Here is a 27,104-nt window from a genome sequence, read left to right as displayed (position 1 = left end):
CCTTTCTTGTTCGTTTAAACACGAGCTAATAATGCGGCTTAGAACATCCACCTTCTGGTGTACTCATTCAACCCATTTCATCAGTCAAGTCTAGGATGACAATGGGTGTAATCAGAATACTACTAGGACACTTTACTTTCATTTAAAAGCAATGTATATATTTAAAGAATAATATAATTTTTTATAAATGATTTAATATCTCTAGGGAATTATGAATCATTTTTAAAGTTGAATCAACTATTTAAAGTATGAACTAATTTCTTGTGCCAAAAGCATGTTTAGGAGGATTTGCCTTTGAGGGTTCTTAAGAATTTTTCTAACATCTTAAGCGTTTTTTGTTTATAATTTAAAAAATTATATTGATTATATTTTTTTTATAAAAAAAACGTATAATCAAGAACAGAGTATATTAAAATAATAGGTTAAATTGCCGCCTACCAAATCTCGACCTTTCCCGGTACTATTTTAGGGAAATATAATGCTCTGAAATCACCAACTCCTGCAATTAACTGGCACAAAGAAATACAAAATATTTCAGGTCTCCTTCAACAAATGTTGAACTCAGTAATATCGCTTCGTTAAGTATTCTTGCTATATACATTGATCCCTCAAAATGTAAAGTAGAAAACACTTGATCATCTGTACAAAATTGATCTTATTCAAGAACAATTATGATGTAATCAGGGAACTATAATTGTCCCCAAATTTACAATTATACACAGCATATAACGATGTGGACCAAGATGATGAATGCATCTACACCAAAATGATCTCCAGCCAACTCTTATAGCCTGTACAATTCCCGAGACCCAATAAAAATGACTGGGTGCAATTTTTGATCCAAAGAATTAACAACTATTCTCATTGCAAAAAGAAACCAAAATTCCCTGTTCACTCAGACTTGAAATAACTATCATTAATTGACATTTGGTCAAATGCATCAAAATTTGCCTTCAGACCAACATACTGGCTACCAAATTGAGCGCAATCACCATTTGGCCATCTGCAGCCTCCATCTCCAGAGCGAAATGGGCACAAATATTCACATACCCGACCAATTGCATTATTACATCTATCATCATCATCGGCAGTAACCACTACCGAAACAGACACGTCCTTTTTCTCATCTCGCACGTTACTATTTGATTCTTTCCTATAGGAACAACACAGAATGTCTGGGTTGCTTTCGATGTCAACAGTGCATTCACCACTACTAGAGACATGAACCTTGCACCCCATTGACTGAATTGCACGCTTTATGGCCATATTTTCTTTGCTTGCACTCTTGGCCATGTTCATAGCTGAGCTGTTTATCTGCTTCTCACGCCGTAATTCTACATTCAATGACTCCATCGAATTTGTAACTTCTTTAGCTTTCCTTTCTGCCATTTCTTTAGCCTGTTAAAAGGATAAACCAAACAGATCAACAGTTTCATTCAGGACATTGTAAAGAAAATGGAGGGAAATAACTACCTACCTTTTGCATCTCAGAGTATTTCATAACTATCTTCCTGCATTTTGCTTCAATCTCCCCAGATTGTGCTTCTTCTGGGCAGGCCCAACGAAGGTGAAATTGGGGCCACAATGTAGGGGCTAAGGCTGCTGCTGGGGGCAGAAGAGGACCATTATGCTTCAGTGAATCATAAAAGGGATTGTAATGCACATGGGAACCTCCTTCTGATGTCCGCAAATCAGCCAAGTATAACCACAGACATCCACATGCCTCATAAACATTGCATAGCTTCCTTTCCTTCTCACTAAAAAATTGCAATCAGAACAAATACAATAACGGCATCAGGACAAAATGCAATTCGTCCAATACTTATTTCACATATACTGTAATTTAATCCTTGTACATATATCATGTAATAGACACTTTCCCAGATGCATGGCCTTTTTTATTTCTAATCTTAACACATAAAGGGGAATGCCCTTAGACTAACCATAATAATGACGAGTATTTCAGGTTCTAAATTGAAATCATAAAAAACCAGTATTACGTGCTAGTACTGCATGGGCTATATCACCGTGTAGGTTGGGGAATAGATATATAGCCTTTGAATAAAAATTAAAAAGGTTAGGTGTTAAAGAGCTTATTAAAGCAAATGAAGAAATTATTGAGTATACATCTTACAAAATGTGAATGCAATTAATGACAACAAAACGATGACTGAGTCAGTAAGCAGGGCATCAAATCATATAATGTGAGTATAACAAGATGCAGTTTGATATACCGATAGAGAGAGTAAATGATTTGAGAATTCGCTGGAACTATCTTGTGTTGCTAGGAGGTGATGGTAGTAAATTAGCAACCATACACCAAGAATACTTTGGTCCCAATGAAATAAATTTTCAAGCGATAAAAAATGAGAAATTTTCATCACTATTAACTATACCAGCTTATCAGCAAAAATTCCATATGGCTATATAATATATCCTTAAATCCTGAATTACGTCTTAAATGAAACCTACTCGACTGTCACGTTGGTATCTTCAACTACATTCCATGTGAGAAATGTCAAAAAAAGCATGCCAATGACCACATCCATTCCACAGAGAAGACAAGTTGCAAACAAAGGAAGTACCTGTTACATAAGAAGTTTCCAAAACGACAAGAAATCATGCAGTCTACAAAGTCCACCAGGAAAGCCTGGATCATGGAGAAGTAGAAGTTAGTAGAAACAAAGGTACTAGAAAGAAAACCACGCAACAAAATGTATAAAATATTCAAGGATACATACCGCAGAAAACTCAAAAGCAAAAGGATACATCCGCATTAATTGTGAAACACAATCAACCCACTGAAAAATGAAAACATATACAAGACAGTAAGTTCACAATAAACACACCCTGAACATAACTGTAATACAAAATGTAGATTCGAATCCAAGTAAATCTTCAATTCTTAAAAGCATGCAAACAGAACAAAATAGCCATCAAGACTACCAGCTGTCTAAAATCAACAAGCAACTCTCCATATAGTATGTAAAGACAAGCCGATACAGGTAGAAAATTATATTTGATGCATGCGTAACAATGTCATTATATGGGTTCGTGTACAAGATCACTAGTAGTAATGAATATTGAACCCCCCACAAAAAATAAAATGAATGAATGAACCACCACTATTAAAGGTGATTAATACAAATCACCCTCAAAACTGAAGAACATCCCCATATAGAAATGTAAATTTTAAAAACAGGAAAAAAAAAAACTATAATAACTGTTGTCCAACATGTCATACAAGTATATCAGAGTTGGAAATAGGTCTACCAATTTGACACTTAAAAGCAAGAGAGGTGTGTGTGATTCATAGCTTACAATAGTACGTATCATCAAATTTGTAGTGATATCAACATTCAAAGAATTAGCTTAAGCCATGAAAAAACAATGTAGCATGTACTGAAGCCTCAGTTTGAAGGTGAGACTTCTAGGAAGGAAAAATGTAGAGAGATGATATAATCCAGTTGATTAATTATAAACTGTCTCGATTAAATGATTCCTAGAGGTTAATCAATAAACAACAGTAACCTTTTTTCCTACTAGGTAAAGTTTCCTAATGATCAATTGACACCACAGTATCCTATAATAATCATAAATCATGTCTACAAACCATAATAAGTAACCAACCTGCAAAAAAATGGGAGAATAGTTGTTGGAGTTATTTGAGTGAGATGAAGCTTGAGTTTGTGATGAGAATGTTCCTGATGACTGGCGCATGGGTGATGCTGGGAAACTACCAGCTGAAGATTGTCTAGATAACTCAAAAGGCATGTTACCAGTCCCAGAGACAGATGGCATTCCCACCCTATCAGAAAATGGATGACCAAAAGCAAGCCAGTCTTTTTCAACGAGTGCCTGCATAAGGAAGATAAATGTGAAGCAAAATTAAATAGCACATACATTGATTCATTTTCAACGCGTTAAAAACTTATAAATGGTTGTTGAATAGTGTGGAATGAGTTTAACCGTGATTTCAAATATTCAATAACATTGACAAGTCATGACACCATCAACATATGCTGATAATTAACCATATTTATATATGCAATTAACCATGTATCCAGGTGGACATCAGGTGTAAACATTCTGGATATATGCTCATCTTTTCTGGGCATTGAAATAAAAGATATTCAACTAGTTGAGTAATTTCAATTCCTTACCTGAAACCCTGTGAATGTCCGATAATATGGATCAAGCAACAAATTAGCAAGTGAAACCAATTGGCTTGTCCTATCCCACCCATCACTACAAAAATAATAAAAAAAAGTGGAGGGGGGTAAGGTGCAATTCAAGATACCTAACAAACTTGAATATCATATGAAGGTATAAATTAAAAATTTTCAATATAGATTTCACAGTTTTAGACTAGTGGGAAAAGACATCATCATAGCACCTGCAATGTACAAGAACTGAGGCATGTTCCATTGCAACACGAGCAGCAATCCAAGCTGCACCAGCCAACACACTTTGAACATGCAGCAACCATCCACTGTCCCCAAGCGTTGATACTGAAGCAGACATGCTACTTAAATTGCCACCACCCCACGTTGACCCACCTTGTCTCTAAATAAAACTCATAGTAATACAATTCACTTAAAATTAGAACCAAAGACTCTGTTAATTGATATGATCAGAACAAAGTTAATCTAGCCACTCATAAAACTAACGGTGTTCATGAATTGGAATAAATCGGTTTTGAAGAGAAGAATCATTTGATTCAATCACTTCAGTATGCTTAATTCACCATTCAATTGGTTTAGTTTAAAATTTAAATCCAATCCAATTTAGAACGGTTTAAATTGGATTTTAGTTTTGGTCTTTTATTTTTCTTTGGAGGACGTATTAAATAAGTATTCAGATATATAATATACATAATAAAAAATAACAAAGGAAATCAATTATCTCATTTACAGTCATTATATAACTAATAGTAGTAATGTAGTATAACTCTTCAAATATATACTATAAAAAATAAGTTTATACAACTTGAAAGTATCACTTATATACTTTTACTCAAGTACTTACTTAAATATTATCTTTATTTAAATATGTTTTTCATGAATAAGTACAAGTTATGAGATAATTTTACAAATATATAAAAATAAAAATGTAAGTGAGTGATATCACAAATTTATAAATAAAAATATATAGATATGTATAAGTTTGGTTTGGATTGAATTGTATCAGTTTTCAAAATTAAATATGAAATCTGAATCCAATCCAGTAGAAAAGAAATCATTTTTTTTATCAGTTGAGTTTATGAACTCATACATGATACATAAAAATATATTAAAAATGTCATTAACTCAAAATTCTTTCCAAATTAAACAGTCTTTTACATCAATTTTGGCAACAAATTACAACCAAACAATCATTTTTACCAAAGTCCTTTAAGGGTCAACCATGCTGGATGATTTGTAGAATAATAGAAGCATTTTTATCAAATATGCCATGGTACACATTCAACTTTTCAAAATCAACCAAAAATCTTCAAAACAATAATTATCATAACAGAATTTACCAACAGTTCCAAATCATGCCATTTTTAGCCTACTCAATACATCCAAAGACAAAATATATAAAACCTTAAACATTCATAGACTAACCAAAAAAGAGGACATTCCATCTGATGACGCTTTGCCATGAGTGTCCATGTATTCTCGGAGCCGAACAAAGCTCTCTCTCATAGCATGGATGTTATCTATCCCCAAAAAGACTACCTAATAATATAAAATAACAATTTATATACTTGGAAAATAAAGTCAAATTTATCATTACAACTGGGACAGTTTAAGCTTAGTAGACCTCAGATTGAAAATAGTTTGATGATGATTCTGAACCACCTCCCATGGCTCCATTAGCCAATGCATTTTTCCTTGGCCGAGCATCAGCAATATATAGCTTTCTGAATTACAATTTTGAAAAATATTTCAAAAAATGAGCAGGATTACACCAAATTAACCTCCCCCCCCCCTAAAAAAACAGATACATAACTGCCTGAGGATAGCATTATATATACACAAATGAAAATGACTCTAGTCATCTTCTTAATCAATATATAAATATCTTTATATTTTTAATATAATTTAATATATTCTTTTTTTATAATTTTTGAAATATTTTAAGAATGTATTATTATTTATTTTACAATGTCAGAGATACCCCAGGAAAAAATGATCCGGAAATGCCATCCTAATCCTTGGTATGATATAAACCACTACAAACAAATGATGCAGAATTCAATCCGCACCACCCATTCTTCATAATTAAGTTCAAATTCAACAAAAGGTAAAATGGGCATCTACACATTTCCACATATGACATACCACAATACAAGAGTATAACATTAACATACAAATCTTACCTTCTCGAGCCATTCTCTAGTTTGCTGCAAAGGGCAGCCACAAGTTTTTCATCCAGATTGCTGCAGGAAAATACATGAAAAAACTTGTCAGTATTTTGTTCATTTCAATATTTCATTTCTTACAAAAGAACTTATTCAAAGAAGTCACCATACAAAAGAAAACACATTAACTAAACAGAGTCAGTTGTGCAAAATTTCAGAAGTTCTATTTATCTTTTCTCTCAAATTCTCAATCTTATAAAGAGAATATATTTGATGAAATAGTTAGCATTACCTCCTCATATTCATCATAAGACCAACTAAGGGTTGAGAAGATCGTGCAACAACTGCTCCAGTCACTATAGTCATCAGTTCCATTTAGTTAGAAAATCATCCTCATATTACAATAATAAAATGCAAAAGACAGAAGTGAAAGAAATTAAAAATAAGAAACATAGAAAGGTGCTACTAATTAAAGAAATGAAACCTAGATTCTACACATACAAGGATGACACCATGAAACTACAGGTAGTCGACATCTTGCCCGGAAGCTGCAAGCCTGGAGCACTTCATCGTCACTAGTATGAAGACAATGCAATGAAACAAATAATGATTCACCAGTCTCAACCATTAATATAATAGACAAAAGTCACAACTACTGTAAAAGCGGAAAGTTTGGCCTCAATAAATTACCTAATGATTTTTGGAACGACCAAAGCAAATGGATAACTCTGGCACATTGCATAATTGGCATTCACGCCACTTATTCTCCATAGGTCATTTGACAAGGTGAAGGACCCATTTTCAATTATATCGATTGATGCACGATAAGAATCTAGGCAAAGAAGCCGAAAATATTCATCCAATAAGCGAACCAGTGGAGAAGTGTTCTGAAACCTAGAAGGTCCTGCTGCAAAAGCATAAAGATCCCATAGTCTTGATGGCTTTGTACACCTATGTAGTGCATCAAATACCACACGTCTCTGAAAGATTTTCATAATCAACATTAGATCCCAAACATGTTACAACATTTTTGTATGCCAAACATGTTAGAATATTTTTCATAATCAAATACCACACCTCAATGTATGTACCTCCTTAATTTTTGTATAAAAGAAAAAACTTTTAATTAAGTTAATAGAATCCTAAATACAGTCAGCAAGAAGAAATGGAATTGCTCTACATGCAAACCATGCTTTAATGAATGACTGTTGAAAACTCCAAGACCAAAATCCGACCTTAAATCCAGTGATAAGGAGTTTAGATAGTATATACATTAGAAATGGATGGTATGTACCTACCATTTTACCAAAAAATAAAAAAGAAACTTGCATGCTGAAGATCAAAAAGTTTATAGTAAGTGCAAAAGCACCATTCCAGAATGAATACATTAAGAAATATTAGAGAATAAATAATAAATACTTTTATTAGTTGTATTGAGTTAGTTTTTCTGTTTAGGCTTGGTTATTCTCTTTGTTGTAATTCTCTATAAATGTAACCATACCGCACAATGTGCAGTTTACCTTTTCAATAATATTCACTTCAAATATTCAGTTTCTTCTATTTCTCCTATATGGTATCATCGTGAGCTCGGTGCGATCTTGGATTTCTTCCCGTTTCTCTTGCGCTCTTCTTGTCGCTGTTTTCTCGCGCTGCCGTGTTGCGTCGCTGTGTTGTGCCTCTGTGTCGCGCCTTCAGTGTTGTGCGTTTCTTTCGCATCTCTTCGCCGTTGCTGTTTCTTGACGGAGCGTGTGTTGCACCTCCGCTTTGCGCCTCCGTGTCGCGCCTTCGTGTTGTGCATTTCTTTCGCTGTCGCGTTGCATCTCTTGTTGTCGTGTTCTCTCGACAAAACGTTTGCTTTTGTTTTCGTCGTTGTTTTCTCTCGTCACTGCGTTGTGTGTTTGTTGTTGCTTTCTTACGCCGTCAAGTTGCGCCTCTGTCGTCTTCTTCATCGCAGCAATTCTCTCGTCGTCGTGTTTGGTGTTGTTTTCTCCGTCCTTTCATTTGATTCTTGAAATCAATTTCCATGGCTTCCGCTTCTGCAACCTCCACTCAAGCTTCTGCTAGTATCAATAATACCTTCTCTCAACAGGTCATTGCTGTCATTCGTGCTCATGATCTTGAGCGTTTTGTTGTCAATCCAAAGATTCCGATGAAGTATCTCACCAGTGAGGATCGTGATGAAAATTCTGTGAATCCTGAGTACCCTACATGGGATCGCAAGGACTCACTTCTGTTCTCCTGGCTTCTAACCACACTTTCATATTCGATTCAAGCGCGTGTCGTGTGCCGCCATTCATATCAGATTTGGGATATGGTTTTTCAACATTTTCACTCTCTTACCAAAATCAAGGCTACACAACTTCGTTTGGAACTTTGCACTATAAAGAAGGGCACAAGGACTTGCTCTGACTATTTGCTTCGCATCAATACTATTGTTGAGATTCTTGCTTCCATTAGAAGTCCTGTGTCCACTAGAGAACATGCTGAATGTATCATTGGAGGCCTTCCACCTGAATATGATTCACTCATCTCCACAATCACTGCCTTTGTTAGTCGTGATGATGTTCTTTCTCCTGCTGAACTTGAAACCATGATTCTTTCTCAAGAAGCACGACTAGAACAGGCTAGAACGGCGATCATTCAAGAACCTGTGACTATTAATGTAGCTCAAACTACTTCCGTTGCAAATGGAGCTCCAAATGTGAATTTAGCATTTCAGCAACCACAAATGCCAAATTCACAGCCCAACACCTTTCAACATTCCTCTTTTCCTTCACAAGGTGGATTCAATATCTTTTCTGGTCAGAATCGTGATGGAGGTTGTGGTCGAGGTGGTGCACGTGGTGGCAGAAATCGTTCATCTGTTCAGTGTCAAATTTGTCACAAACGAGGACATGAGGCGTCTACTTGTTACCAACGAACCAATGGGCTGCCATTTGCTGGATATGGGATGCCTTTTGGTTCAATGTTTTCCTCTTATCCTACTGCTGGTTTTGGCTCTCAGAATGGTTACGGGACTCAGAACTTTGGCTTCAGCCCATCCTTTCTTCCCAATCCTGGTCCTGTTCCTTATTCTGGGTCTGTTAACATGTCTGGAGCATCAGGATTGGCACAGTGGCCTACCCCTATGATGAATGGTCCTTTTGGGTCCACTTTATCTGGTCTTGGTTTTTCTCCACCTGGCTTCATTTTTCCTGCACCCTATTCCAACCAGCCAGCACATCAGAGTACTGCCTCTTCTACTCAACGCCCTGTTCCCACTCTAAATACTGCTACAGCTTGGATTCCTGATTCAGGAGCTTCTCATCATGCCACTGCTGATCCACAAAACCTTCTACAAAGTGCTCAGTTTACAGGGGCAGAGCATATTGTCATGGCCAATGGCCAAGGTACATCCATTACCTCAATTGGTTCTAATATGTTTAGGTCCCCTGTTTGTCCCTCCACCTTTTTGTCACTAAAAGACCTTTTGCTTGTTCCCACCTTATCCAAAAATTTAATGAGTGTCTCCAAGTTTGCTAAAGACAATAATGTCTATTTTGTTTTCAATCGTCATTCCTGTTTTGTCAAATCACAGGATTTGAACGAGACACTTCTTGAAGGCAAACTTGGAGAAGATGGTCTCTACCGTTTTCATCCATCCTTGATGAAGAATGAAATAAACAAAGATGTTCACAAGAAGAATTCAATTTCTGTTCTGACTGAACCTTGTACTTTTCTTTCTGCAACTTGTACAAACACTGTTCCTAGTGTCTATAGACAGTGGCACTTGCGGTTAGGGCATCCACATCATGATGCTCTAACTAAGGCCTTAAAAATTTGTAACATTCACATTCCTACTGTTAATAAAATTTCAGATTTTTGTGACTCTTGTTGTATTGCAAAATCTCACAGACTTCCTTCCCAACCTTCTTCTTCTGTTTACTCTAAACCACTTGAGCTTGTCTTTCTAGATGTATGGGGACCAGCATCATTAGAATCTAGTTGGGGTTATATGTACTTCTTAACGTGTGTTGATGCATGCACTCGATATATGTGGATTTATCTTCTTCACAGGAAATCTGATGTTTTTTCTCATTTCCTGAACTTTAAGACGCTAGCGGAAAAACAGTTTCAGACCCTCTTAAAGTCTGTTCAAACTGATGGTGGTGGTGAATTTCGTCCTCTAACTTCTTTTCTACAACAGCATGGGATTATTCACAGACTTACTTGTCCACATACGCATCATCAAAATGGCATAGTTGAGAGGAGACACATACATGTTGTTGAGCTTGGTTTAGCCATGCTACATCATGCTTCATTGCCATTAAAGTTTTGGGATCATGGCTTCCTAACTGCTACCTATCTTATCAATAGGTTACCATCCTCATCAATTGGCCATCAATCACCCTATCAGCTACTTCATCATAAGGATCCTGACTATAAATTTCTGAAAGTCTTTGGCTGTTCCTGTTTTCCTTTACTTAGGCCTTATAATCAACACAAAATTCAGCCCAGATCAGAGGAGTGTATATTTTTGGGATACTCTCCTAGTCATAAAGGCTATAAGTGCTTAAGTAAAGCTGGAAGGATTTATGTGAGCAAGGATGTTGTTTTCAATGAAAGCAGATTTCCCTACAATGATCTATTTGTTCCAAAATCAGATTTTTCTACCTCTGCAACTTCGGTATCTGTGATTCCCACTGTTCCTCATCTTCTGTACCAGTTCAGATTCCTAGCTCCTCCAGTTCAGAATCATTAGAACTCAGCCCCTTCAATTCTGAATCTGCTGCTGCACCTGCTGGTTCTCTTACTGATCACTCTTTTTCGTCTTCACCTTCTGCCTCTCAACATCATTCTCCTGTTACAACGCTCAATGTTCATCCCATGACTACTCGATCCAAAAATGGAATTGTCAAATCTAGAATAAATCCTACAATCCTACTTTCTAGTGCTGAACCAAAATCAGTGAAAATTGCTCTCACTGATCCTAACTGGCTTGCTGCTATGCAAGCTGAGATTCAAGCTTTACATGCAAATAATACATGGCAGCTGGTTGACTTACCCTCGGGCAGGAAACCCATTGGATGCAGGTGGGTTTTTCGAGTCAAAGAAAATCCTGATGGCTCAATTAATAAATACAAGGCCAGACTTGTTGCTAAGGGGTTTCATCAACAACCTGGTCTTGATTTCTCTGTATTAGAGAAAAGAATAGAATAATAAATACTTTTATTTTATTATCTTATTTCTGTGTATTTCAAATATATTTTTCTGATTGTATTTCAGCTTATATCTTTAGGTTAGTTAGTTAGACTACTTGGGTTAGTTAAGTCAGTCAAGTATATATACGGATACATCTCTCATGTATTGAGTGTGTGATAATAATCAATAATATTCTTCTTCTGAGAATCGCTTCTCTTATATGGTATCATCGTAAGCCCGTTCGATTCGTTTCTCTGCCTCACGCTGCCCACCGTCGTGTTGCTTGCGTTCTTGCGCGCAATCTCTCTGTGTTGTTCGCGCAATTGGCGCGCCTCTTCCTGTCCACTCGCGCCGCCGTCGTTCACTATTGTTTGTGCTCTTGTGCGCAAATCTCTCGCTGCTGTTCGCGCCAATCTCTCGCTGCTGTTCGCGCGATCTTTTCCGTGCGCAATTGACGAATCTCTTTCTTGCTGATTCTTGCGTCCTTGCTGGAGTATCAACTCTTACCTTCCCTGATCCAATGGCTTCTTCTGCTTCGCTCTCTGATCATTCTGTTTCGCACACCTTCTCTCAGTCTGTCACGTGCAAATTGGACGACCGAAATTTCATGACCTGGCAACAACAGGTCACTGCTGTAATTCGAGCTCATGATCTCGAACGCTTTGTCGTCAATCCAAAAATTCCACTCAAGTGTTTAACCGCTGACGATCGTGAATCCAACACCATCAACCCTGAGTATACGGTCTGGGACCGCAAAGACTCACTGCTTTTTTCTTGGTTGCTCTCGACGCTTTCCGAGTCTATTCAGGCTCGCGTGGTTTCCTGTCGGCATTCCTACCAAATTTGGGATCTTGTCTTTCAGCATTTTCACTCGCTCACTAAGGTCAAGGCTGCTCAACTGCGTCTTGAACTTCGTACAATCAAGAAAGGCACTCGATCGTGTTCTGACTATCTTCTTCGCATCAGTACCATCATTGAAATGCTTGCTTCAATTGGTAGCCCTGTTTCTTCCCGTGAGCATGCTGAGTGTATTATTGGTGGCCTTCCTCCTGAATATGACTCGTTAATTTCTGCCGTCACTGCCTTTGCCAGCAGGGATGATACCTTCTCTCCTGCAGAACTTGAGAATGTCATTCTTGCTCAAGAAGCTCGCCTTGACCAAGCAAAAACCACTATCCTTCAAGAACCCGCCACAATTAATCTCGCCCAATCTGTTCCTGTTCCTCAAGTGTCCCACAATGCCAATCTAGCCTTCCAACAGCCTCAGATGTCTCATTCTCAAACCAACGCGTTCCAGAATTTCCCTACTCAGACCCGAGAAGGTAGTCGCGGTCGTCGTGGTGGCAGAAACCGCAATTCTCAAGTTCAATGCCAAATTTGTCACAAACGTGGACACGAAGCCTCCACGTGTTATCAGAGATTCACTCCTGTGCTTACTCCTTATCCTACTTTTGGCTCAAGTCCTGCTTATCCTCCTCGTTCTGGTGCTGCTCCACAGTTTGGCGTCACAAACATGCCTGGTTTCTCAAGTCACGCCTCGCTACCTCCTTACACCGTTGGTGGTCCCCTTGGACCTCCTTCTTATATGCCACCACCTGGCTTTACCTTTCCCACTCAGCAAGGCTATTCTGGTGCTTCCTCCTCTGCTCCAAGAGCTGCGCCAACCCTGAATACTGCCACAGCCTGGATCCCTGACTCTGGTGCATCTCATCATGCCACCCCGGATCCTCAACACCTGCTTCAGAGTGCTCAGTTTACCGGAACTGAGCATATTGCCATGGCCAATGGTCAAGGTACCTCTATTACTGCAATTGGTTCTAATATGTTTCGGTCCCCACTCAAACCTTCCACTGTTCTATGTCTTAAAAATCTCTTACTTGTCCCTACTTTGACAAAAAATCTGATTAGTGTCTCTAAATTTGCCAAAGATAACAATGTTTATTTTGTTTTCTACCCTCATTCCTGCTTTGTCAAATCACAGGATTTGAACGAAACTCTTCTTGAGGGCAAGCTTGGTGAAGATGGTCTCTATCATTTTCATCCAGTTTTTGCAAAGACTAATTCCAAATCTGATGACAATCTCAAGCAACTTACTGTTCTTAATTCTGTACCTTGTGTATTCGTTTCTGAACAATGTAATATTGCTGTTTCAAATACTTACAAACAATGGCATTTACGATTAGGGCATCCTCATCATGATGCACTAATCAAAGCTTTACAATTGTGTAACATTCGTATTCCTCACGTTAATAAAATGTCCAATTTTTGTGATTCATGTTGTGTGGCAAAAGCTCATAAACTTCCCTCTAAAACCTCTACTACTGTTTATTCTAAACCGCTTGAACTTGTTTTCCTTGATGTCTGGGGACCTGCATCATTAGATTCCAGTTGTGGTTACTCGTATTTTTTGACGTGTGTTGATGCTTGCACTAGATATGTATGGATTTATCTTCTTCACCGGAAATCAGATGTTTTCTCTCATTTCCTCAACTTCAAGGCACTTGCTGAAAAACAGTTTCAAGCTCCACTCAAGGCTGTTCAAACTGATGGTGGGGGTGAATTTCGTCCCTTACTCCCATTTTTACAACAAGAAGGCATCGTTCATCGCCTTACATGTCCATACACTCATCACCAAAATGGCATGGTTGAAAGGCGCCATCGGCACATCATTGAACTGGGGCTAGCCATGCTTCATCATGCTTCATTGCCACTCAAATTCTGGGATCATGCCTTTTTGACTGCTGTTTATCTCATAAACAGGCTCCCTTCCTCCTCTATTGGTCATCAGTCACCCTACCACCTTATTCATCACAAAGAACCTGATTATCAATTCCTTAAAATTTTTGGCTGCTCTTGTTTTCCATTACTTAGACCCTATAATCAGCATAAGATTCAACCTCGGTCTGAGGAATGTCTCTTCTTGGGGTATTCTCCTACTCACAAAGGCTACAAATGTCTTAGTAAATCTGGTCGCATCTACATCAGCAAAGATGTAGTATTTAATGAAAGCAGGTTTCCCTACCAGGATCTCTTTGTCTCCAAGTCTGTCTCGTCTACTCCAGCCACCTCTGTGTCCAACATTCCATCTCTTATCCATTCCCCTTCTCAATTCAACTCACCTGAGAGCTCTACTCACTCAGATCCTGATTTCTTACACTCTCAGCCTGCGCCTGCTGATTCTCAACTTTCCTCCTTCAATTCATCACCCAACATCTCTGCTGCCTCTGGTTCAATTTCTGAAACTGCCAGACCCCTTAATCTTCATCCCATGACCACGCGTTCCAAAAATGGTATTGTGCAGCCTAGACTCAACCCCACACTTCTTCTTTCTCATGTTGTGCCCAAGACCGTCAAAACTGCTCTAGCTGACCCTCATTGGCTTGCTGCCATGCAAACTGAAATCACCGCCCTCCATAACAATCACACCTGGACATTAACCACTCTTCCTCCTGGCCGAAAGCCCATTGGCTGCAAATGGGTTTTTCGTGTAAAGGAGAACCCTGATGGCTCCATAAATAAATACAAAGCTCGACTAGTTGCAAAAGGCTTCCATCAACAACCCGGTTTGGATTTTTCTGAAACCTTTTCTCCTGTTGTCAAACCTGTCACAATTCGCATTGTTCTTTCCCTTGCTGTCTCCTTTCAGTGGCCTCTTAGACAGCTTGATATCAATAATGCCTTTCTCAATGGCATGCTTGAAGAGGACATCTATATGTCTCAACCTCCAGGCTTTATTGACTCTGCAAATAAAAGTCTTGTTTGTAAATTACATAAATCTCTCTATGGTCTCAAACAGGCTCCTCGTGCCTGGTTTGACAAACTCACATCTGTCCTACTCACGCTTGGCTTCAGCAAAAGCAAGTGTGACCCTAGCCTCTTCACTTTCTCCATCTCCAATGTCACTGTGTTCATGCTTGTCTATGTTGATGATATCATTCTTACTGGCAACTCCTCCTCCCTGATACAAAAATTTGTCACTCAACTCAATGCTATTTTTTCTCTTAAAGACCTTGGCACTCTGGACTACTTCTTAGGCATTGAAGTTAAGTCTCTTCCTCACGGACAGTTACTACTCTCCCAAGATAAATATATCATTGATCTCCTCACTAAGGTCAAAATGGAAGATGCAAAAGGCATCTCTACTCCTATGATTGGTGGCCAACAGCTTGCTAAAGATGGTACTCTATTTGATGACCCTACGCTGTACAGGTCCGTCGTTGGTGCACTTCAGTATGCCACAATCACGCGGCCTGAAATTGCCTTCAGTGTCAACAAGGTAAGTCAGTTCATGTGTTCTCCCATGGAAGAACATTGGAAAGTTGTCAAACGTATTCTTCGCTATCTCAAAGGCACTGTCAATCATGGACTTGTTTTCTCGCCTGCCAAGCACACTGCTCCCTTCAATCTTACTGCCTTCACTGATGCTGACTGGGCATCTGATCCAAATGACAGAAGATCCACTTCAGCAGCATGCATCTATCTTGGTCCTAATCTTGTGTCTTGGTGGTCCAAGAAACAACTACTTGTTGCCAGATCCAGCACTGAAGCTGAATACAGAGCCTTAGCTCAAGCTGTAACTGAAGTTTTATGGATTCAGTCACTGCTAAAGGAATTAACTGTTCCTCTAAACACTCCTACTGTACTCTGTGACAATCAAAGCACTGTTGCACTCTCACACAACCCAGTTTTACATGCAAGATCCAAGCATATGGAACTTGATATCTTCTTTGTTCGTGAAAAAGTGCTCAACAAGTCTCTTGTTGTATCACATATACCTGCCCAACATCAGTTTGCCGATGTTCTGACAAAGGCTCTATCTCCTAAGCGGTTTCTTCTTCTTCGCTCCAAGCTCAATGTTGCTGATCCATCCACTTTGCTTCATCCTCCTTGAGCTTGTGGGGGGTGTATTAGAGAAAAGAATAGAATAATAAATACTTTTATTTTATTATCTTATTTCTGTGTATTTCAAATATATTTTTCTGATTGTATTTCAGCTTATATCTTTAGGTTAGTTAGTTAGACTACTTGGGTTAGTTAAGTCAGTCAAGTATATATACGGATACATCTCTCATGTATTGAGTGTGTGATAATAATCAATAATATTCTTCTTCTGAGAATCGCTTCTCTTATACTCTGAAACGTTTTCTCCTGTAGTTAAACCTGTTACCATTCGGGTTGTTCTTTCTCTTGCTATTTCCTTTAACTGGTCTATTCGACAGCTGGATATTAATAATGCATTCCTTAATGGAATGCTTGAGGAAGACATTTATATGTCTCAACCTCTTGGTTTTGTTAAACCTGGGACTAAACATCTGGTTTGCAAATTGCAAAAAGCCCTTTATGGTCTGAAACAGGCCCCTCGTGCTTGGTTTGAAAGATTAACCTCTGTCCTACTCATGCTTGGGTTCAGTAAAAGCAAATGTGATCCTAGTCTATTCATCTTATCTGATTCAACAGTCACTATTTACATGCTTGTTTATGTGGATGATATTATTCTTACTAGCAATTCTCCTTCCTTATTGCAAAAATTAATTGATCAGCTTCATAAGCATTTTTCTCTTAAAGATCTTGGTACCGTGGATTATTTCTTGGGTATTGAAGTTAAATTTCTTTCTCAAGGAAGACTATTTTTATCTCAAGACAAATACATCACTGATCTGCTTACTAGAGTTAAAATGGATGACTCTAGAGGGATATCTACTCCTATGGTTGGAGGTCAACAACTTGCTAAGGAGGGTACATTGTTTGATGATCCAACCTTATACAGATCTGTTGTTGGTGCCTTGCAATATGCTACAATCACACGACCAGAGATTGCTTTTAGTGTAATAAAGTGAGTCAGTTTATGTGTGCTCCAATGGAGGAACATTGGAAAGCTGTTAAAAGAATACTTAGGTATCTTAAAGGCACTATTGGACATGGAATACTTTTCACCCCTGCCACTTCTACTTCCTCTTTTAATCTTACTGCCTTTACTGATGCTGATTGGGCGTCTGATCCTAATGACCGACGATCTACTTCAGCAGCCTGCATCTATCTCGGTCCTAAAGGAATTAAAAGTCAAAATAAATACTCCTACAGTGCTCTGTGACAATCAGAGTACAGTTGCTTTATCTCACAATCCTGTCCTACACTCAAGATCCAAACATATGGAACTAGACATCTTTTTTGTTCGAGAAAAGGTGCCAAGTAAAACTCTGGTTGTTTCACATGTACCTGCTCAACATCAATATGTAGACATTTTGACAAAGGCTCTATCACCAAGAAGATTTTTGTTTCTCCGTTCCAAGCTCAATGTGGTGAACCCATCTGTTGTGTTTCATCCTCCTTGAGCTTGTGGGGGGTGTATTAGAGAATAAATAATAAATACTTTTATTAGTTGTATTGAGTTAGTTTTTCTGTTTAGGCTTGGTTATTCTCTTTGTTGTAATTCTCTATATATGTAACCATACCGCACAATGTGCAGTTTACCTTTTCAATAATATTCACTTCAAATATTCAGTTTCTTCTATTTCTCCTATAAGAAAACTAACATAAAAGGTTAAAACATCTCTCCATCTTTGGGGACTATCCACAAAGACCTGCTGTGAATAGCTTTGTGATTTATCCTATCCATGTATGATGAAATTGTGTATATGTCTCGGACTCATTTCTAGCAGCTCATAGAATTCTTAAGGAAAATGAAGAATTCTTGCAACTTTGTGAGCTGTTTTCTTCTAAGATGAAGAAATGAAGGGAAAAGGGGAACCAAATAGATAAATTAGGAGTATTCACAAACAGACATTCAGATGAGAGAAAGTCAATGACATTTGAAAATTTTATAAAGATGGAATCCAAAAGTATTAAATATCTGCACAGTAAGTATTTAATAAATCCAAGCTAAAACTGAGAATTACCTGTTTTGTGCGTGGCCTGAAACTGAAGACTAAAATTCTCATATCTTTTCCTGCATATGTGAATAAAAATAGTATTTTCTTTTATTAAAAAATTATTAAGATTTAAGATAATGACAAAAATACCACAAATTAAAAGGATATGGAATCCCCCTTAATAAAAAGGGAGAAAAGCAACATAAAAAAATAAATCAATGCAGAAAGCTGCCCAGTTTATATTATAAAGTAAATCCCTTGAAAAGACCATGTGCTTTACACCAAATAGAAGCAGCATACAATGCACACTTTTTAATATTAAGTATTAAAAAATAAAATAAATACATGAATATTAAAATAAATAGAAAGCTGCTAGCTAGTAAGACCTCCAAATTCAAAGTTACACCCAGTTCTAGCCCAATCTCAAAACAACATTATTTAAAATTAAAGTTTCTTATTTTACGATATAACAATAAAAGGTTTCAGACTATAACTACAGCTAATACATATACTAAAAAAGCAACTAATTTAAGGTTCTAATTAATCTGCAATACTTTAGTATTTCTTGGAAATATAAAATCAACTTTGTTCCTTCACCTAACAACTAAAATTTCTAGGACCCTTTTGTATATCTTTGTTTGAAATGCAAAAGATTGAATAGCTATTTTAATGTGATGTATATTAAAATTTCTAGTATTTTAATGTGATGTATATTTCTAGGACCCTCTTGCATTATTATTTTTTGCAACCCATTTATGTTCTTCTCTTCCAATAAAGTCTTCATTTATACAAGGCAGGCAAGAAAAATAAAATAGAAATAAACATAAACTACATATCAAACTTGATGGAAAACATACCATTCAATCGAAATAAATCCTTGAAATACCTAAACAATCAGTAAGTCCCCTGCTACTAGCAAAAGTTCTAAATTGATCAAGCAAGGGTCCTCATCAACTTTACCATATTCTATCCGTGTACATAACCTTGAAGCAGATTAGGTTAAACAAGAGGAAGGGGAAGAGACAGAAGTTACAAAGACTACAAGGATTCCACCTAGTTTGGCAATATGACAACAATCACTCTTCATCAAATAAAATCATAGGAAGGACCCATATATCTTGACAAACACCATTGCCTATGGCCAAAATACCCATCCATAGTTTGGACCAAAATGAGATAATAGTAGTCGAATTCAATATACAGTAAAAAGTCATAGTATTTCATGGTATTAAACCTCCAATCAGCAGCAAGATTTATCCTCCATCTAATAATTTATCAGAAATATCTACAAATCTTGCATGGTAATTTCATTAGTTACATATTTAAAAGAAAACAACGATCAAGGGGAGTTTATGCATACCAATCACCTGGAGCAGTCTCTGTGTTGGTGTTTTGTCAACATTGCGAGTATTTGACTGGACCTTTACAGCCTATGGATTTAAAAGAGAGCTATGCATGAGGTTCCAAATAATCGTGACAAAAGTAGGAACCAGAATCAAGACAAAAAAATTACACTTAATTGTCGATAACACACCATACAGATATAATTCAAATTTTTTACAACATTAATAGATATGTGAAAGAATACAGATATTCATTTATGTGGCTGTGCTGATACCAGCGCATGAACTAATGGCAGAAATCCATCTAATGGGCAAGTCAATCAAAGTAAAAAATTCAGGCCATTCAAGATATGTTTTTATAGAAGAAACCAATTAAAATATCAAAGTCCTATTTCCCCTTCATGAATCAGTCTAGGTTCACACTGTGGGTATTCCAATGTTCTATTGGTGGTAACCCCAAGAATTAGTAATTATTTGAAGACTTCCAATATTCTACAACCTATGACTAAATTCTAACATAAAATAATATGGGAGTGTGTGTGCATGCCCAAGTGTGCATTGTAAAGGGAAGCAAAAAAATAAAATAAGCAAAAAAAAAAGATGGGATTAAAAAAGAGGCTGACCAAACTTGTACAAAAGGGATATGCATGGTCACTCCAAAATCATTATTTGAATTTTATTTCACGTATATCTGATTATAGTATGTCAAAAACATTTGTCAACATATATGTGAGGCAGACACAGAAGGTTCAGATCAATCTAATACAACATAACCAAATTAAATAACAATATACACAACACAAGCAAATAGTTTGCAGAAACCATTGCATGAACTTACTATCTTGTTATACTTCTCAATGGTTGCTAGTGGTATTGTTCCGAGGGCAATAACTTTTCTAGTTCCCTCACTCTAGAAAATGCAATAAAGGAAATCAGAAAGTAAATACAGATTATTTACAGATAAATAGGCAAAAAAAATTCCCAGACAAACAGCTGAAAGTAGATGCATTAAAATGCACATTAACTAGCATGATGATTGGATGAATGTGAGGCAACTAATTGCCAGCAAGCATATTCACTTACAGAAACAAAGAAATTGGAACAAGAGGATAATGTACTGTGAACTAATTATATATTTCACATTCCATACAATTACAGATGTCAATGTTTGGACTATAGTATATAAATCAAATGCTAGATTCTGTAAGTGCAAGCCATAAGGTAGCTACAAGACAAGAAAGTTACCAAAGCTATCAGATTTTAAGTTTGTTTAGGTAAACTTCTCCTGAAACACTTTTATAAGAGAAAAATATGAAGGAAAAATGAAATGAGTGCCTCCATAAGCTAAAATTAGCTTATGCAAAGCAAATTTATAAAAACTCTTTCCTATTAGCTTTCCCAAAATCTTATTTTAACTTGTGCATAAGCTAATTTTAGCTTAGAGAGAAGTTTATCCAAACAGACACTTTAAATAGTTAATCAAGTGATACCTTACCACCATGATACTAACCACAATCAAAATAAGAACACTTCCCTTTTCAATCATTTTTTTATTATTCCTGTCGGTCCTTATTATAAGGCACACTTTAGAAGTGAATAATGATCCTTTTTATAAGACAATTTACAATTTATATAAAGCATTAATTTTATTTTTCATTTTTTGTCCCTATTAAAAATTGTGAGAATATATTTTTTTTGTTGGATAATTGTTGGATAATGAGAAGAAAATTTGAGAACTAAATGTTCTCTCTCGCCTTTTAAACTCTTCAATTGTCATTTATCAATTTCATTGCCATTGGAACATAAGCTTTGACATGGAGTAGTATCTTCACCTCTCATGAAAATTTAATGATAAATAAGACGGGTAAAATTAATATATTATGATTTTATTTTATCTATACTTCTATACTACATATAAAGGGGATACCTCCTTTGGTTTCCACATTTTTTTAGACATTTATACCCCTCTATTACATTTAATTTTTTCCATCATCATATCTCTTAAAGATAAAATAGAAAGAAAAAAAATGCATAAAAAAATTAAATGTCCATTCTATCAATAATAATTATCCTTTTTATTTTGTAACCACTTATCGTCTCCATCTTGATTTAAGATTATTTTATTTTTTTATAATTATACATCATTTCACGATTTACATGTTGCAACCTTTATTATTTATATTTTATATTATTTTTAAATGAAATACAAAGAGACACGAAATGCCTAAAATAAACTTATATTAGCATGTGTGATTCAGTTAGAAATGTCTTAAAATAATGACTAGAGGAGGTATTTTTTTCCTTTCTCTCTCCATTTAAAGTAACACACCATTTAATTTTGTCAAGAATGGTTGTCTTTTAATGGCAGCTTCTTACTTCTTAGTTTTTATCTTCGTTTAACATCATAATACCCCAAAAGCCAGGTCCTTTCTTTGTGGATCTCCTCTTCTCTCCTCAACTCAGCACACTTCTCATTCTACTGCCCCTCCTCTTTTTTTTTTTCATACATGTTCTTTTTTTTTTTCCCACACTCTATGCAATAAGCCTCTTTTTTTGGGATTTTGGTGAAAACTTAAAAATATTATTTGTCCCTTTTTCTCTTCTACAGCTTCTCAAGGGGTGATTCTCTTAAGTGAGAGAATGCCCTATGAGTAGAGTGGATGTTAACCTCTGCTTTAAAATTGCTTATTTGGCTCTTTGAGAATGATTTATGGAATCTCCAGGTTTACGTTGCAAATTTTAGTGGAAAGACCTTTTAGAAATTGAGTGGTTTCTACATATAATATTTCTATTTGAACCTTCTCAAATTTTTAAATTGCTTTCAACTTTCCAGCACTGAATTTGGAATATTAGAGCCATATGGACCTAAAGGAGAAGCTGTTAAGAACCAATTGTAAGGTATGACACTCAAGAGTCCCACAATGGAAGCATGGGATCCTAGCATGGGGTTGGATAAGGCTTTGGACTCTCCAGCTACAATGCCTAGTTTTTCTGATGTGAATCTCCCAAGGTTCTTATCATAAGCAAAATTTTAGAAACTCAATATTGGCTGAGCGTGATTATCAGAACATTTTTGTGAGCATACAAGTTGATTATTTTAAAATATTTTGACATTGGTTTCAAACCAAAAATGGTAATGAGAAAGGCAACAATTTTGTAACAACTATGGCATTTGACTTATTATACATATTGGTTAGGGACAATAACAATAGTTTTTACAAGTGATTGTTATGCTCATGGAAATCAAGTTTGAAATTGAGTAATTTTTTTCATGTTAGCAAATCTGCGAATGCTCTTGAAATAAATTTCGAAATATCAGAATCTATTTCTGATCATTTGACAAATTTCATACAATTGTTGCTGTATTTTTTTAGTTTTTATTTTATTTTATTTTGAAGAAGCAAAAGATGAACTTCTCAGAACACTACATATTTAAGTCTAACACCAATGAATATTAATATTGGTTCACTTAAGATTGGAATAGGCCTAGAAGCATAGCTAGCATGGTATTCACCAACTTTTTTAGGCTAAACACGTGCATTGGGTATGGTTTCAAGCTTGATGGGTGTCAGGTGCTATGAACCGATGGATTTTAGGGAAAATATAAGGAATGATCAACAAACATACACTTCAGTGAGGTGAATTTTAAATCGCAGCAAAGGATATTAGATTTGGGTGATATGGAAATTCAAAAATGCAACTTTTTCCAACATATTTAAGACTTGATCAAGTGTTTCCACAACTTCCTGATCAGTCAAGTGGTAAAGCCCAAATCAAAATTAAAATATTCTTCAAACAGTTGCATGCAATGATTTTTCAACCAAACACTAGTATACATTTATATTGTCCTTCCTATGGGTATTCAGTCACCTTTCTAGGTTGTGGATATTTCCTAAATTCTAATCACATATTCAAGACTGCTCCTACATCATAGTAACCTCATAATAAAAAATAATTCAGAAGTTGTTTAGAAAAATATTACATAAATGAACTTACCAAAAAAATAAGACGAAAATTTGTTACCATCAGTGTGCCTGCATCATCTGTATTAACAAGAACAACACCATGTCCCTGAAAATAAACACCAATACCAACTGAATTTCATACAATAGACTCAAACAGGATAAATGTGAATTTAAAATATTCAGACTTGTATTAGTAGTAAAAGTTAGCAAAAGCCAAAAAGGTTCACACTGAAGAGAAATTTCATGGAGCATTTGCCTTCCTAGGCATATTTGCATCCTGTTTTATTGCTAGAGGTTCACAATGGAGAGGAATCAGAGCACTTGATTTCCTGAGTATATTTTGTTGTAGTCCGTACAAGTCAGGATTTCTCAACAAATTAAATAAAATAAAATAAAATAAAATAATAAAAAATCTGTATTTATCAGTTCCAAATTTCTGGATTCTCTTTCTCTCTCTGCTTTCCAAAATAACTTCTAAGAAAACCCACTTCCAGAGCAATCTCAACCAAATACTACCTCCATTACTATATACATAATACCCAAATACCTGATTTACAAAGATTAAGAAAAGTAGTTAGTATAGTTTATAATAATAAATTTGTCAAACTTTTATATTCTTTTTTAAACAACTCTATTACTATTTTTCTCTCCTAATTAAACTTGTACTTTTCTTTCTCTTAACCAATTAAAGTGTATGTCTTATACTGCTTCTCTCTCTTAATTAATATTGCTCTCTCTCCTAACCTATTAGAGTCTTTTAAAGAGAATATAATTGATGTATATCACCAAATTAAGAGAACATATCTTAATTAGGAGTATTTTAGTCTAAAAATAATTAATACATAAAATAGTATGGATTGGGTTCTAAGTTGAGTCTTACAAATAGGAACAGAGGTCCTCCTTCTGTTTTCTATTACAAGCAAAAAAAAAAAAAAAAAAAAAGATCTCGTGCATATTAAAGAAATTAGTTAACTGCATTAAATATTACCAATCTCATCATATTCTTCCGAAATTGTTCTTATTATAATTGTTTTTATGCAGTAAAGGACGGACATTTTAGAGAAAATATCATTAAATAAGGTAAAAATAATTGAAATTTACTTATATTTAATAGAGTTGTGCCTATAATAGAGAACACAGGGAGTAGTATTTCATAAAAGTATCTCCATGTAAACAGGAAACTATAATGGACATTTGCCAATGCATAACAAAGCGTTGCAAGTCAATATCAGTACTATCTTAGACTTAACCCTAATGAAGTTTTCAATAAACTCAGCACGGTAACTGTTCTCTGCCCTATCATCATTCCTCACATTCCACGCACTTTCGCAGACTCAGAACACACGATCAAAACCAGACTAATTAATTCGGAAAGAAAACTATTAAAAAAAATATATAAAAAAAAAAAACCATAACCGCTCCACAAATCACACAATACACAACCTAGATTACCAAAACAGAAGGAACAAACGGCGAATTTTCTAGATTCCTCAAAATGAATTAATAACAGTGAGAATTAAAGGTGTTACTGCGTACTTCGGCTGCAACTTGCTCCGACTCGAGCAAGAAATCGAGATTCGCGTGCGAGACGAAGCGCGGAATTGGCTGCAAATATAATAAGGAGAAAGGCAAATAGATTGAATCAAGAAATGAATAATGTTAAATAAAACAAAAGGAAAATAATAAGAAGAAGAAAAATGAGAACAGAACCTCAATCTTGGTCCATTCGATAGCGTCCCAGCTACCGGTGCCTTCCATTTTGGAGGAGTCGGAGGCGTCTCTGAGAGACGTAGTTCGAGTGGAGCGGTGTTTCGGCACATCCATGCCGGCGAGGGTGGAGGAGCTAAGACTCCGGCGAACGATGAAAGAGAGAAAGGGTTACGCTACGTCGCTATGTTGTGTCGAAACCAAGAATACCTAACGTCCAAGCGGGGAAGTGTGTGTGTGTGAGGTGTGGTGCGCTAACTATCGTGCTCCCGCGTCACATTAGCGACCAATATTAATAAGTTTGTGCCCGCCCCACTCTTCCAACCCAAGCTATCGTTATCTCTATTCTCTCCCTTCATATTTCAATTTCTCTACTAGCCACTATATTATTTTTGTTTAAATAACATCAATTCTTAATATTTATATATATATTTCATGCATTCTTAAAGTCATTTTCATAAGTTTAAATACATACATATATAATTTTGATTATATGATTTATCGTACATTCTAATATAGAAATGAAATTGATAATTAATTTTTATAGAAAAACTTGTTTCAAATAAAATTATCTCATGTAGAAAATTTTTGTGATTTGTATTAAAAATGATTGAAAATTTAGGAAAAAAAAGAAAATGATACTTACATATTTTTTTTACACTTTCGTGACCAAAAACATTTTTTACATTTTGTTTCTATTTTAAAAACATTTTATAGTACATTTTTCTCTTTATACATGTATATAATCAATGTTTAATAAAAAAATATTTTAAATATTTTGTTTTAAATTTATTGTGTTCATTCTAATATTTTTTATTGGTAAAAAAATCTATATAATCAATGCCATAACACGCATTTCGTATATTTCAATTAATTGTTGAACAAAAGTTATGCCCAGAAATTTAATTTCAATGATGACACGTTATAAAAATTAAATGTGAAAAACTAAGAATGTTGTACTAAAACACAAAAGTTGAGACTGTAATTAAGTCTGAGATAAAGTAGAATGCATTTCATATATTTCAATTAATTGTTGAAATAAAATTATGCCGACAAATTTAATTTCAATGATTCAACATTATGAAAATTAAATGTGAAAAATTAAGAATATCACACTAAAATACAAAAAGAAAAGTGTAATTAAGTAAGTCTGAAATAAAGTAAAATATTGCTTTAAAATATCAATATATATATATATATATAATAATATGTTACTCCCTTGTATTATGTCGTTGGCTTCAATAAAATAAATAGAAAAAAAATAATATAAAAAAAAAGACTGAGTCTCATTATCCCAAATATGACCCAAGCTTTAATGCTGACAGCACCTCCTCATTCTAATTTGCTTCCATCATCACCTTTGCCCTATTCTTCTTCATCTCTATCAGTCTTCTTTGATCAAAGACTTTTATTTTCTTTTTGTCTCTAATGATACTTCTCTAGTTTTCTTCTATCCTTGTGGGTGCTACTTTCCTCAACCTTACACAATTTGTTGCCTAGACTTCACTATGACTTCATTGTCTATGCCCGCAACACCATTATCCTTGCACTAGTGTCTCAACTCAATAGATCGACACACTTTATATTAGTTCTATAGAATCACGTTGTGGAGTCTAAAATGTTAAAAGAGTATAATAATTCTATCATAAAATATTCTTTTTATCAAGGTTATTAGAACTGAATTAGTAGT

At 35.7% G+C, this 27,104-nt stretch overlaps 1 protein-coding gene across 2 annotated transcripts; it reads right to left on the bottom strand.

Annotated features, from left to right (window-relative positions):
• Positions 1 to 553: 553 nt before the first annotated feature.
• LOC109789438 (phosphatidylinositol-3-phosphatase myotubularin-1) lies at positions 554 to 25,750 on the bottom strand. Of its 2 annotated transcripts, XM_020348393.3 has the most exons (19): positions 25,418 to 25,750; positions 25,244 to 25,312; positions 23,739 to 23,813; positions 20,581 to 20,652; positions 19,760 to 19,829; positions 18,427 to 18,476; positions 7,040 to 7,329; positions 6,851 to 6,924; positions 6,642 to 6,705; positions 6,368 to 6,427; positions 5,809 to 5,908; positions 5,610 to 5,723; positions 4,397 to 4,566; positions 4,164 to 4,248; positions 3,631 to 3,858; positions 2,742 to 2,801; positions 2,586 to 2,650; positions 1,478 to 1,757; positions 554 to 1,398 (listed from the first exon to the last, which is right to left on the bottom strand). In XM_020348393.3, the coding sequence occupies exons 1-19, from the start codon at positions 25,529 to 25,531 to the stop codon at positions 892 to 894; spliced, it is 2,547 nt and encodes an 848-aa protein (XP_020203982.1). In that variant the 5' UTR covers positions 25,532 to 25,750; the 3' UTR covers positions 554 to 891. The 2 variants fall into 2 exon arrangements, with proteins under 2 accessions (XP_020203982.1, XP_020203983.1); XM_020348394.3 differs by lacking the exons at positions 23,739 to 23,813; positions 25,244 to 25,312; positions 25,418 to 25,750 and having other exon boundaries at positions 19,767 to 19,829; positions 20,581 to 20,626.
• Positions 25,751 to 27,104: the final 1,354 nt, after the last annotated feature.

This window comes from Cajanus cajan, chromosome 7, assembly GCF_000230855.2.
Source record: "Cajanus cajan strain Asha chromosome 7, NIPB_CcT2T_4, whole genome shotgun sequence".
Lineage (NCBI taxonomy): Eukaryota > Viridiplantae > Streptophyta > Magnoliopsida > Fabales > Fabaceae > Cajanus > Cajanus cajan.
The sequence above is the reverse complement of the archived record's forward strand: the minus strand, read 5'-3'. Positions and strand labels throughout refer to the sequence as shown.